The 14093-nt window shown below is 39.9% G+C and overlaps 1 protein-coding gene across 2 annotated transcripts; it reads right to left on the minus strand.

The window, feature by feature from the left end:
* Positions 1-410: 410 nt before the first annotated feature.
* Positions 411-13335, minus strand: LOC103373649 (ubiquitin carboxyl-terminal hydrolase 48-like). Of its 2 annotated transcripts, XM_008303585.1 has the most exons (17): positions 13205-13335; positions 12590-12727; positions 11993-12113; positions 11677-11818; positions 10502-10629; positions 10035-10159; positions 8447-8555; positions 7932-8065; positions 7630-7715; positions 7209-7388; positions 6756-6893; positions 6439-6588; positions 5846-6046; positions 4497-4608; positions 4236-4378; positions 773-847; positions 411-553 (listed from the first exon to the last, which is right to left on the minus strand). In XM_008303585.1, the coding sequence occupies exons 2-17, from the start codon at positions 12721-12723 to the stop codon at positions 414-416; spliced, it is 2118 nt and encodes a 705-aa protein (XP_008301807.1). In that variant the 5' UTR covers positions 12724-12727; positions 13205-13335; the 3' UTR covers positions 411-413. The 2 variants fall into 2 exon arrangements, with proteins under 2 accessions (XP_008301807.1, XP_008301808.1); XM_008303586.1 differs by lacking the exon at positions 13205-13335 and having other exon boundaries at positions 12590-13160.
* Positions 13336-14093: the final 758 nt, after the last annotated feature.

The raw sequence follows: 14093 nt of genomic DNA on the forward strand, positions 1-14093 counted from the left end.
AATTTGGACGACCTGAAGGTTGCTATCAAATGACACCTAAGCCACTGGACACCCAACCGAGTATTGAGTGTATAAAAGAACATGCACATTTCGGTTATGAAAATGCACTTTTTCATTGATACTGGATTTTTGATTTTCATTAATTAAAAGCCATAATCAACAAATTTAAAACAAAAAAAAAAACGTTATGAAACATTATGAAAAGAAAAAAAAATCAGTGTTTTATTTTTGGAGATGCACTAATATAAACACAGTGGTCTACTGTTGCAGTGGTACTGTAAAATGATGAACTCCAAGTCTACTATAGGCTTACTACACCAGAGGCATTTGTGGAAGGACAGCAAGTAGCCATGTAAAAACAGAAAATAAAAGATTAAAGATACAAGGCAAGGATCAGTACAGTGAAAAGTTTGTCAGGGACCACTTACCAAGCACTGCTGACAGGGTTCTTGGTTTTGATTAAATTCTGGAGCTTTGGGAAAGTATTCCCTAAGCTTGGTCCAAACTTCAGAGGATACAAGCTTCCGTTCAGTCTCCAGAATACTCAGACCTCCTACAGTGGGAACATACAAATTAACTTATGGGAGCATATAAAACAGCAATGATAACAGTACACATTTAAAAAAATATATACTCCTTGTAACTCCAGTTTCAAAAGGTACTATTTAAATAAAGCTTATTAAAAATAATATAATTGTTTTCTTATTATTATTAGAAACTGTGTCATTGTCAAAAAGGTTTTACAATATCAGATGCTAGCAGTGAGAAATACCGTGGCTGCAGACGATGTCTTCATTGAAAGTCTTCATCTCATCCTCGGTGCCCTCTGAGAGCTCTGGGCCGAACTCTGAAATCAAAGAATTCACCGAGAATTATTACACTAGCAATCCAGAGGAATCTTGAGTTGATTTTAATACTAAAATACAAGGACACTAACCTGCACTGATTCAGTTGGGCCTGCTGTGAATAAGCCAGATTTCAAAATTACGTTTTATTTCCAAACTCCTTGAGAAGACTGTCACTCTACATCAGGGGTGCCCAATCCTGGTCCTCGAGAACCCCTATCCAGCATGTTTTAGATGTTTCCCTCTTCCAACACACCTGATTCAAATGATCAGGATCGTTATCAGGCTTCTGCAGAGCTTGATGATGAGCTGATCATTTGAATCAGGTGTGTTGGAAGAGGGAAACATCTAAAACATGCTGGATAGGGGCTCTCGAGGACCAGGATTGGGCACCCCTGCTCTACATCTTCTAAAAGTGTCAGCACCATCTATGAAGTCAGGTTTTAGACAGCATCACAGTACTGAGCTTAATTAGAGTGACAAACTGCTAAAGGACATCTGATTGTTGTGAATGTTCCATTCTTGTACTTGTGGTTGAGCTTCTGATACAGCTGATCACAAATTTAGAATGATGGCCTTCGATATTAGGTTCTTTTCGTTTGGTGAATCACCTTTGTTAGTGAACTGTGGAGTCCCTGAGGGCTTAATACTTGAGCCAATTTAATTTTCTCTATATATGCTACCACTCAGTCACATTATACATAAACACATAACTTCACTCCACTGCTATGCTGATGACATGCAGCTGTTTCTGCCAGTAAAGCCCATTGAGACTACAAACCTCTCCGATATCCAAGTCTGGCATGAAAAAGTATGCTAGCAACTTTTCCATAGCTGAACTCAGATAAAACTGAGATCGCTGACAATCTGCATTCTGGTATCCAGTCTTGTCTTAGTCCCTTCATCAGTTAATGTTAAGCCATATGTCAAGAACCTGAATGTGCTCCGAACTGTACAAAAAGCAAGGATGAGACTCCTATCAAAGAAAAACAGATTATAATGACTCTACACTGGCTACCTACTTTGTTGAAGGACTGACTTTATATTTTACTGATTATTTTTAAAGCCCTTAATGGCCTGTCCCCAGTATATCAGAACGACTGTCCTCTTACCAACTAGAAATTTCTCAGGAATAAACCTGGTTCCCACATCACATTTAAAGACGAAATGGGACACAGTGTTTGTCGTTCGGCCTCCTTGGTTGTGAAATGACCTGGCTGAGGAACTCTGCCTAACTACATAACTAGGGCGGCTGTGGCTCAGGTGGTAGAGCGGGTTGTCCACTGATTGCAAAGTTGGCGGTTCAGTCCCCTGCCCCTGTCAAAGTATCTTTGACAGGCACCCTGTATGGCAGCTTGGTGTGTGAATGTGTGTGAAAGGGTGAACGACAAACATTGTGAAGGTAGAAAAGCGCCATATAAGTAAAAATCATTTACCTTTGCCTTTTAAATCTCTTTTAAAGACTTATTTTTATGTTATGGCTTTTTTCTACATTTCCTTTGAATTTGTGCGTCTACTTTTGTTCTTGGCTGTTGAGTTACACTGTATCTCCTTCTTGATGTTGCACTTAAGTCTTACATTGCTCTATTTAAAGTTTAAATACACCCATTGGCGATATATTTTATAGTTCGTGTTTGATTTCATGGTTTTTAATCAACTATTGTTTTCATTTTTACTCCTCTTTTAGATGACTGTGTTTTATTGGGTATTTTTGTGATTGTTGTAAAGCACTTTGAAACACAGTTTTTAAAAGTGCTATACAAATAATCTTTAATATAATTATTACTATTATTATTTATAATATCAGTGTCTCAATTTCCTTTTCTAATATGACAAATACACAGCTACGTTAGCAGTGGGGCATCCATGGTTCCTAGAGAATGAACTCTGCTGACCCCTGACTGTAAACCCGTCAATTCTCTTTGAGCCCCTCAATAAAGTGGTGAGTTAAAGGGAAAATGAAGCACTCAGTCAAGTTAGCATAATTCAGTACATGTATTTCCACTCGGATCAGAAGATAGAAAAACAACCATAAAAAATGTAAGCATATAAAATGGAAAAGAAGATTTTGAGTCTTTTCTCCAAAGGGTGCTGCCATCTTGGAGTAGGACAACCAGTGACATCACAGGTGTGTCAGCTTCACAGGTTTAGAGACAAGATAGTAAAAGACAGACAATGAAAGACAGATAAGACAATGAAAGATGGAGACTGAGGAGCTACAGAAGGGAGGCCACTACTGCATTACTCCTGGATATAAGAATGGATTTTACAGGGTTAAAGCCAGGGGCGAAACAGTCCACTATCATAACCTGCTGCTGAAACCAAACAGTACTGATGCACCTCCGATGGGCTCCGACTCCAGGGTTTGTAGGGAACACTTTCTGGAGGAAGACTGCATTAAAGGGAAGGTGGTGGAGTCGGGCAAGCTAGTCGTTCCCCAGACCGACAAGCTAAAGCCTGACACTGTCGACTATGACGTTTGGTCTGCATTCACTGACACCTGTCACAGACACGCAGCTGTTTGATAAGAACATCACTGACAGCAATAAAGTTCAACACAACGCCTCTGAATGTGTCTCACTGACACATTTCACTGTGAACACCTGTTGTCCTCCAGCTGACAGATTTCCCTTGCATCTTAGCAGCATCACTGTTAACTGATGGAGGCTTTGTTTTATAATATGGCAGCTAAAATGACGTAAATAATGAGAATAATGAATGAAATGAAAAATACTTTATTTCAAATAAAAAAAATGAGCTACAACTATTCTAAAAACCCAGTCAGTAAGTATTGTAAACTCGTGTCATTTCATACCATAGACTCCACGTGATTCCTTTGCCAGAGCTCAGAGCTGATGCAAACCTCTAAAAATCGCTTCTTACCTTGAATTTACGTTTTCCAAAACCAAGACGATTCCCCCTAATTTTATGTCTAGCTTCATCATCAGGTCAATATGTAATTTTTAGCAATATTTTAGTTCACGAGCAAATACCTGCAAATCTAATGATGATCCTGATCATGTTAGCATTTAGCTCAAAAGCACGATTGTGCTCAAGTGCAGTTTATGGCATGGCTGTAGATTATTGATCTTATTACTTTTACAGTTTGTATTGTGCCATGTGATTTCCCATTACCTTTCCATAAGTACAATTTGTATACATATATACATTGTCATATTGATTTCAAATATAATAGATCATTCTTACTGACATATCAGCCCCAAGCCAAATGTATTTGATTTGTAGCGATACAATAAAAATCAGCAAATGTCATGAATGTAATTTGGCCATTTTCAGTTTTTAGTTTGGCTGACAGATTAAAAAATAAACTACAGGGGCCACAATGGATTAAAAGACACAGAGATATCAAATCACATTCATTCCCCCTACCTTTAATGTTGTTTGGGTGTGGTCCCTGTCCATTGGTCTGCCCATTGCTGTGTTTGGTTTCATGTTCATCCTCTTCCAGCTGTTCCAATGCCAGCTGCCTCCAGCTACGCAGAGATGCTTTGCCCGCCCAATAGCCCTCCCCACTGTGGCACAATCACACACACAAACACACAAATAATTAAACCGACAAACTTATCTACATTTGAGTGAAAGCACAACATTCCACTTCATCTACCTAACGCTTATTTTGAGTGTGTTTACCTGAGCGTTCGTTTAACCAGATTGGAGACTTCCTTGTAGTCTTCGTTGAGCTGGTTCTTTAGCCGAAGCACTCGGCATCGCTGGCTAACACACTCTCTACACAGAGACGAGGCTGAACAAACACACAAAAGTGGGGTATATAAAAATGTAGAAGATCAACATGATGGTTTTAGGATCAGTAAGAATTAACAACATAACCAGAGACTGACTGTGATTTGTATATAAAGTTTCCAGTCTGACAAAGAAGAGTATTTCCATCCCTGTTGTTGTTTTCCATCGTGAAGAAAATGACAACGCACAGGGCGGCTGTGGCTCAGAGCAGGTTATCCTCTATTCGCAAGGTTGGCAGTTTGATCTCTCCTCCACAGTTGAAGTGTAAGACACTGAACCTGAAGTTGTTCCCAATGCACCTTGCCATTGGTGTATGAATGTGTGTGAATGGGTGAATGAGAAACACATTGTAAAGCACTTTGAGTACCACTAAGGCAGAAAGGTGCTATATAAGTGCAGACTATTTACAGATAATGGAAAGAAGGACAAAGTTGCAGAAATGAGCTTTGGCTTCTACCCACACACTACTGAGTCAGACTAACGAGAAAATTATTTCTAACTTGATTCATTATCTTATGGTTGCAGACTATTTTTTACGCATGAGTTTATGGTCTCAATCACTAGTTACAAGTCTATTTCAATACAGCATGATGTTCATTTAGGAAATTATGGTCCCATTTACAGGAGAATACACAATAAAGCAAGGCGTGTTTTAGGGCAGACCAAATTCCAAAACTGAAGCTTTGCAACAGCAGTCCACAGACCATGGAGTAGCATCACAGTTGTATTATCCATCTTTAATACACAGTCTATGTTTGTAATCCGAGCTTCTGTGAGTCTCTCCTTTTGAAACTGTAACTTCCCACATCGCACATCTGAAGAATTTAAAAACAACACATATTATGCATGCTTTTTAAACTAATTTATGGACACTTTACATTTCATTTCAACTCAGTGTGAGAGTTTTTACCAATGTTTCCCTGCTGTGGACCAGAGCGGACCACATACCACCTATATAGACTTGAGGAAACTTGTATGAAACACACACAGCTAAGCAAAATCTAAATGAGTAAAGTGAAGGAAAGACAGGTGAGGTGAAGAGAACTTTAAACAAGCTAAAAACCATTGTCAGGGCCATTCAGTGCCAGCAGAAGCTCATTTTTGTGGCTTAATTATTGAACTGAATTTTAGAACAATAAATTGATCATTGTGATGGCTGTGTGAAAAGATGTCCTGATAAATTATTTGTTTTGCAGCTTGTGATTTGATAAGAGAGCAGGTCCCTGTGTTTGACTAACCATCCAGTCTTGGCCCTCCAGCGTAACGCTCGTAAAGAAGTTGTGCAGCTTGCAAGGAAACCCTCTTGGATTCTCCCACCTTGTCTGGGTGCAGTTTGCCATGAGAGCACAGGAAGAAAGAGCAGTCAATTTCTTTTGTGGCAGTGGAATCATCAAGCCACTTCTTCAGCCAGTCCAGGGGGATAAACTCATATTGCTCGCCTGTGGAGGGAAAGCACAAGAACACATCAAACATAGACAGACAAAACCAAGTAACATGTGACAACAGTTTGCTCTCTGTATGTTGTTGCTAACCTATCGATAGGCTTTATAAACAAATGCTCAGTGTGTGCTTTAAGTATGCATATAATTATGTTACACAATATCTAGATACATTATTTGCATATCGATAAAAATTACAATCACTTGTTGATTCAGCAGGGAGTTGTACTAGCAATATTACAACAGGCAGTGGAGCTGTTGTACAGTTTAACTAATCTCCTGCCACTACTGTCTGCACTTAAGTGTTCTGAACTGAAAATAATGACAAGCGTGTGGACCATGTAGTGTTTCTGCTAAGTTGGCTGTGAGTGATTAAGGAATGTTTTACCGACCGTCTCTTGCAGGTAAAAGCTCGTAGAGCTCCTTCACCTCTTCATGTTTGGCCTTGCCCTTATCCACGCTCTGTTTTCTCATGTCAGCCATCTCATTACACCACTCCTCAAATTTATGGTTGTCTTGGTCTACCAACCTCTGAAGGAAAGCTGGGAGCCAGGACAGAGAGGGAAAACCATCAGACAACACAGCACGCACCAGGTTGTGTTTTTTTTATTAAAACCTACTGAAATAAATAATGCAGCTTAACTGCTTAAAAGGTATGTTGCTGTTGTTACACACATGCAAAGCAATTTGTGACATTTGTACTACTCACCTGGCACCTCAACATTAGTCATAGAGGGATCTAAGCTCTTCTCTTCTTGGACCTTATACACAAGCATGTATGCATTTCTGGAGCAGTGGTAGCCTTTACTGCACTTCGGCTTTCTTGTCTGGGATTTCACTGTCTCAGCTATGGAGGAAGAAGACCAAGTAACAAGAGAAACAACTTTGACAAAGTGTTTACAGTTATACACATGATGCCGAGGTGGATAAAAGATAGTTCTCTTTAATTCTTTATAAGGACCATTGTCATGGTGACTTGAGCTTTTTAAAAAAACATATTGACTGCGATTAAAAATTTCAGCTAGTTTACAATATGATGTTTTCAATTGTAAAGAACATTAATGTGCATTAAAACAATACTGATTCCTAGAAAATAACATTAGATAGAGTATCTGGATTTCAGGAAGATGGAACTGTACAGCATCCATTTAACACAACTCACCAATGTCCTCCTCAATACCAAGCTGAAGCTTCTTGCCTTCCATCTTCTCGATTTCCTCATCATTGAATTTGTACCAGTCGCCAGTACGAGCATCCTTCACATGGGCTATGTAGTGGCCTGAGTAGGCACTGATTCCCCGATGGATCAGCACTGCACTCAGTTCATAAACACACTTCTGGTCTGGAGAAGGCAAAGCATACACAAACAACAGCATATAATAGAATTATCAGTAATAAATGTCTGCTCTTGCTGGGGGATGACATGTTGCATCATCAGGCAAGCAATGTTTGGCTCAGTAAATACTTGAAATTAAGCAAGCAGTGAATTCAAAGGACTTGGTCTTAGTTGTTAACATGAAAACATGCTGTGATTGTTGAGGGAAAGTGTGAGAATGAGATACAGTGAATAATACTTCTGATACCTTCTTTTCCTTCCAAGAAAGGTCCCATGTCCAGCTGCTCTGGAAAACTTATGAAAGTGTTGAGTTTTTTCTTGTGGCCTGTTTGTCTGAAGAAGATAAGACAGTTCAGTAAAGAATCTGTTCTTAAACTAGCTGGCACAAATGGCATCAGCATTTAAGTAACTAAAATTGGATTTATTTGGTTTTGTTATCATAAACAGAAACTAAACAAGCAACTATTTTGCCTTTCCACAGTCATGTTGCCTGTTTTACTAACGCCATGCCTGTTTACATATGGAAAGCAGTACAAAGTGATGGCTGACCTGTCAAAGACAAAGCGCATGAGCTGCAGGTTAAGGGTTGGAGGAAGGCTGTGCAGTCTGATCCTTCGGGTGGCATTCTGTTTACTCTGACAGCACTCACAGAAGTAGCGGTTCTCCCCATCCAACTTCTCCTCCTTTAAGGTGAGGCACAAGGTAACAATTAGGACAAGGACACAGAAATAGATGCATTACAAGATTATAAAAGACGCAGTAATTTAACACACAAATAAATAGAGTTCTAATTAAAACTGTACAGATTAATTGATCTGAAGTTGTTCTGTTATTACACATGTAAATAAACTGAATCGAAAATATTTTTAGCTTCCTCTTCTGTTAATGACTCACACTTTCTCATGATTATATTAAACACATGTTTTGTGGCATTCTTTCTTCACAGAAACTGAAAGAAACTCTGAAAGTGTGTCGACCAACATTTTGTGCGTCCAGTGCTGCCTTTTCTTCCTTTGTTGTGCCAATTACGCACACACACTGAGTTTGGTAAAGAATAAATTTACCTTTAAGAACTCTGTGACACACTCAGTGAGGTTCTTGTGGCCCTGGATGTTCAACTCCAGCTCATAGAATCTGGACGGCAGTGCAGATGATCGTCCACATTGGTTACACCTAGAAAACATAAGTCAAACCAAATGAACTGCATTTATATTAAATGCATGTATGGTCTAAAGTTAGTTTGTCAGAGCAGTTTTTAAAAAATGAGTTTAGTCCATTTTGTGCAGAAGAAGAGTCACATGGCGCATTAAATGCCCCCTTTGAAGTGAATGTGCACACAGTCTGAGGCAGAAAGCCTGAATTCACGAAGAAAGTTGAAAACCACCTTCGTGAGACTCGCTATGTCTGACTGGGGCTTTAGTTTTTGTTGAGCCGACTTCCACACAGAAAGTCTGACTATGTCAAACTTGCTTAGTAGTACAGCCTTCTGGTATCTACATTGCTCCACTGACATGACAACAACAAGCCTTGCATCTCCCTAAGGAATGTTAAATAAATGTCTGTTAAAGCTAATCTCACCTCTGACTAGTACCACGTCTGATCTAAGTGTGACACCGCCACAGTGTGACTTTAAAAGAAAAAATGCCCGTAAGAAAAAGAACAGAACATCTCTCTGAGCAACAGGAAAACTTCCCCTCTGCAAAAACCTCTCCCTGTCTTCCATATTATTGCATTCTGTGCCTGAGCCAAGTATATGACACAGTCTAAAAGGAACTTGTAAGAAATCCAAATGTAAATGTCCTTTATCCAAACAACTGTTCAGTTTTTATGTGAAAAACAGAAAGGCCAACCTATACAGTTGTCAGTTATGAGCCAAGGCCTGACCCCTCACTCACAATTGTGCATTTCTGTCAGGTTCCCAAGGTGACACACTAAGGCCTAATTTTTACATTAGCAAAGAAGAATTGTGCAACAAGTCATTCGAAATCAGGCAAAGAAGACAGTTTTGACATACAGTTAACACATTTTGTCTATCTGCACCTGACACTACTACCTGTAAAGTCAAACACGACATCGTACAGTAGATTGAATGTCACTGAGAACACTTGGCAGAGCTAGGGTTTGAATGAATAATACATTGTAAGGTGCTTTGGAAACCCTAAGGTCAAAAGATGCCATTGAAGTGTGGAGCATTTACTATTTACTACAGTGTCCTCCAACATTTTTCACAGCAGAGTTGTGTGAATGCTTCCTACCATGGATTAATGTTAGCAGCAGAAACACAGAGGCAGTTAAAGTAATGGTAAACGTAGGGATGCTGGTGTCTGTTGTGGCTATTGTAACAACAGCGGAGTCCAGCCACATTCTTGAAGAGTGTTTTGTAGCAGCATTTGCTAAATTGAGATGATTGCCACAAGACAGTTACAGAATTTGTGCTGTTCACCTGTGAATCAACGGCTGAGCAGATTTACTGAGATTAATGTTGAACTGCATGTTGGAACATGTTCCCTGATGCCCAACCCTAAATGAGGGTAACGACAGACTGCTTGGACACACCCTTTCTGAGCTAATGGTATCACACAGTTAACAAACTGATGCTGTAAAAAGACAGAAAAAAAACTTGTGTCAGGTTTAAGTACTGAGTGGCCTTACACAGTAACATAGGAGAACTGTCCACAGAACTGCAGCTGGATGACATTCTGCAGGTTTGGGTTCTTCTGCTTGGACAGTGTATCCTCCAACAAAGACAAGAACAGCTTTGAAAACTCCTGGGCATCCTGAAAAAAATCAAAGGTTTGAATTAAGTGCTGTGTAGCTAAACCAAGCCTATAATCATTAACGGCCTATTAAACCATTGTTCTTCTGTGGAATTCTGAAATCAGAAAACAAAAACTCTGGTAATTATTACAGAGTTTGGCAAATTGTAGGACTCTGAGTACTGGTAACTTCTGTTGGGTGGCACTTTTATAATCCTTACAAAAAGAAAATTTTCAACACAATTCTCAGAATGAGCAAAATCCACGAGGCTGGAACCCCAGTGAAATAAATAGTTATCTTTCAAACTGTGAAACCAGCTCTTGAGCTCTAAATTGAAGTAGTAGCTTTATGTCTGAATTTACCTGTTGTTGTCCTGTGTCCAGGCCCAGTGCTTTGACCAGCCCTGATGGGTCGATGTACTTTCTGTTGCTATTCTGCAGAAGAGCAAATAAATACTGCAGATGCTCACAGATGGACTGGGGCTCGTAATCTGGGAAAGAACAAAAACAAACAAACAAAAAAACACACACACAACACAGATATCTACTTGTGAGGACAACTGGCATTCATTACATCAAAAAGGTACATTGTCATGCAAGCCTCTGTCACACTTGTCATCACCAAAGTGACCTTTACGTTTGTCATATCATGTCAATCATGTGAAAATATCTGAGACAAACTCAAACTTGCCAACTCCCCCCAGCAACAAATGAATTAAAAAGCAATCTAGGATTTTCAGTTCAGTTGATGCAAAGTACAACTAAATCAAACTGGCAGGGGGTAACATTTTAGGTAATTGGTTTCATTTCTTCATGTATAAAATCTATCTGGACAAATTGTACATCAGTGAAGATTAACAATCTCTCAGTCTGGTTAAATATTTTTAAGTTAAGATTACTCTATTCTAGAAGGGCTTAAACCCAACTATAATCCTCTCAAAAGTGTAAATATTGCTTTATTCCTGATTTGGAGCCTTACGTATAAATGAATGCAAAAGAATCTCCGCTGTAATGACGATGGTGATGATTTGATGAATTCTACTTTTGACTTAGACTTCAACTCCACAACATCCCTAAATCCTTTTTGTAGACATGTTTCACTCATTTGTACTGAGGAAAGAAGAAAGCCCAAGTGTCTACTATTACAGCAGCGAAACCCCAGGATCATATGGCAAGCTGGTGGTATGTGCTCGACTTAGGGCAGGGGTGCCCAATCCTGGTCCTCAAGAGCCCTTATCCAGCATGCTTTAGATGTTTCCCTCTTCCAACACACCTGATTCAAATGATCAGCTCATCATCAAGCTCTGCAGAAGCCTGATAACAATCCTGATCATGTGAACCAGGTGTGTTGGAAGAGAGAAGCATCTAAAACACGCTGGATAGGGGCTCTCGAGGACCAGGATTGGGCACCCCTGACTTAAGATGTATGCACAACCAAGTATTAAAACAAAAGGCAAAAGTTGGCTGAACCATGCTGGCATAAATCACTGAAGAAGCAAGCATGAGGAAGCATCCCAGTATTAAGTTTGCTGTTATACCAGATTTATTGTTGTGTTCCTGTGCTCGCGAATTGTGGCATTGATAGAGGCTCCTACGCAGCTCCAGGTTGTGGAACCACACTTGCAGGAATGTGTTAACATAACATGTTGCACCAAGGTTGGTCAGGCCAACAAATGTGTTCTGGAAAGGGACAGAGACAGACAGAGAGAATGAGAGACATTGGATGAACTGGATTTTTAGAATACTTGACCTTGTGACTACCTAGAGGTAGTCCACCCACAAAAACAGGCAGTGTACTCAGGGACAAACAAAACAAAACAGGTGAGTAAATCATTTTCACTATGAAAGAAATACCTTGTCTCTACGTTCTGAATTTGGGTCATCAATATTGTGGAAAGCATTTTCATCGATCTCCCCCAGCCACGCCTGTTCACCAATACCCACAAGACAGTTAGGATTTCCTTTGCAGTTCCTCCTGGAAAAGCAAGTCACAATTATTAACCCTACTTCCACAATCAATTTCAGCAGTTGCAGTTTTGCACTTCAGCAAAATCAGAATCTGGTCTTCTGAGGTTTTGCAGACAAAGCAACGTAAATTTTGAAACGAGCCTTATATTAGTAGTTAGAAGCCCAAGCAAGCTAAAATTCAGCAACTGTAGGAATTAGTGATGATTATCGTGTATGTCTGAGCAAATCTGTGGCATGTCGAACTGACGAGGGAATCTTTATGACTTTTCACACAAAGTCTACAAATCTACCATACACGCTATGAAGACTTGTCCGCACACAAGGAAACAAAAACAGACGTTTGATGCAGATTAGCATCTCTGTGCGGGCCGGCCTTTACAGCCCTCTACGTAAACATCAAATATACTTTTAATACTGTTGTTTTTGTTCACACATGGCAGCGCAACAGAAGCACATTGATTTTAAAAAATGTTACCACTGTACCTGCAGGTTCCTCTCTTGCAGGCCGGAAGATTGATGCGATATGCTAGCTCGATATGTTCCTGCCTGATGTCTTCTGGTTTCACCGTTTCCACCCAACGCCAAGCCGCTTTCTCAAGCTGTACGCGGGGCGCCATAATCCTACGATGTAACGTTTACCGCAGTCAGATGTGTGATTCGAACAAATCAAGAAAGCAAATGATAAAAGTTCGCCAAGGTTTTCCCACGAATGCTAACATAGCCGGCTAGCAGGAGCTAAGTAAGTTCCTGTAGGTCATAGCCTAGTTCTTACGAAGCAACCTCCCGTTAGCTTTGTGGTGCTGCTTAACCTGACGAGCTAATGTTAGCTTTGTAGTGATCTCACTACTCTGTTGAAAAAAGCATATGAAAACACATCGTAACAACACATACTGCTGAAATACGATCAGTTAAAACACACAATATTTGCAGGATAACGTCAGAAGTAAGAACTAGACTCGTGCTAATGTTAGCTAGCTAGCTCCAATGTAGCTAGCCCGACCGGCAGTGTTAGCAATCATTTTAGCCTGTACTTTCTATTTAACGCTGTCTGACGCTAACGTAACGAGTTTATTGTGTTAAGGTCAAATATTATCGAACCTTTCATGCGTGCAGCTGCTTCACCTAAATATTTATGTATTTTCACATTTTATTCACGGTTTATTTTAGATTTAGCGCCCTTGCGTCAGTTTATAAATAAATTATTTCTCCGCTCAAAATCAACACGACGTCAATCAGTGACGCAGCGACGTCTCTGTCTTGTGAGTGGAGGAAGGAAGCGGAAGACGCGGACGCTGCGCTCAGAGGCCTCCTCTCTGTCCAGGGAACACGAGCCTCGCTTCCAAATTTGCTGTGTGTAGGCTCAGCAATAAAATAACATATTGTGTCAAACGTTCTGTTCACGTCTGACGTGTTTGTGTGAAGGACCAAAATATGCAGCATACATAAACATTACAGTGACAGAGAGCTGCCCAGCCTGCCCTGGTCTACTCTCAATTGGTTTTTATCATCCCACTGTTTTGTGTTGAACAGTTCCCCGATTTTACTCATTTTTCTCTTTCATTTTGTGGTTCTACTTCCTTTAATCTTGCCAATGAGTTTTACCGTGGCTATTCTGTTGAAATAGGTGTGTCATGTGTGTATACTTGAATTTCCTGTGATTCTGTTCACCCATCTCCAGGCTTTTATATACACCATTGCATGTTATTAACTTCTCATTTCTCCTTTAGTTTGTGCTTTGTCCTGTCTGCAGTTATTTGTGTCTGAGGACCTGCACAAATTTGATGTGTCTTTGGTCCCACCAACCTGTGGCTGCTTTCCTTGTCTTTCTCCCCTCCACTGTTGCCAGGTGCTGGCTGATAGGGAATCTTTGGATTTTTATGGTTTTTCAATGTATCAGTTTATAGGGTATTAACATGATTTTTTTAATTATTCAGATTTTTTTATTGTATATAATAGTGTACATTCTTAACCCTAACATTCAGGCTAG

This window comes from Stegastes partitus, unplaced genomic scaffold (assembly GCF_000690725.1).
Source record: "Stegastes partitus isolate 25-593 unplaced genomic scaffold, Stegastes_partitus-1.0.2 Scaffold2039, whole genome shotgun sequence".
NCBI lineage: Eukaryota > Metazoa > Chordata > Actinopteri > Pomacentridae > Stegastes > Stegastes partitus.

What these genes read in the sequence shown, in the direction of transcription:
- LOC103373649 (XM_008303585.1), bottom strand. Translation starts at nt 12,723, where the DNA reads ATGGCGCCCCGCGTACAGCTTGAGAAAGCGGCTTGGCGTTGGGTGGAA. An exon ending in GGAACACAACAATAAATCTG is followed by an intron (nt 10,630 to 11,676) that starts GTATAACAGCAA and finishes GTTCTTTCCCAG; the next exon opens with ATTACGAGCCCCAGTCCATC. An exon ending in TTTCTTGGAAGGAAAAGAAG is followed by an intron (nt 7,389 to 7,629) that starts GTATCAGAAGTA and finishes TGCCTTCTCCAG; the next exon opens with ACCAGAAGTGTGTTTATGAA.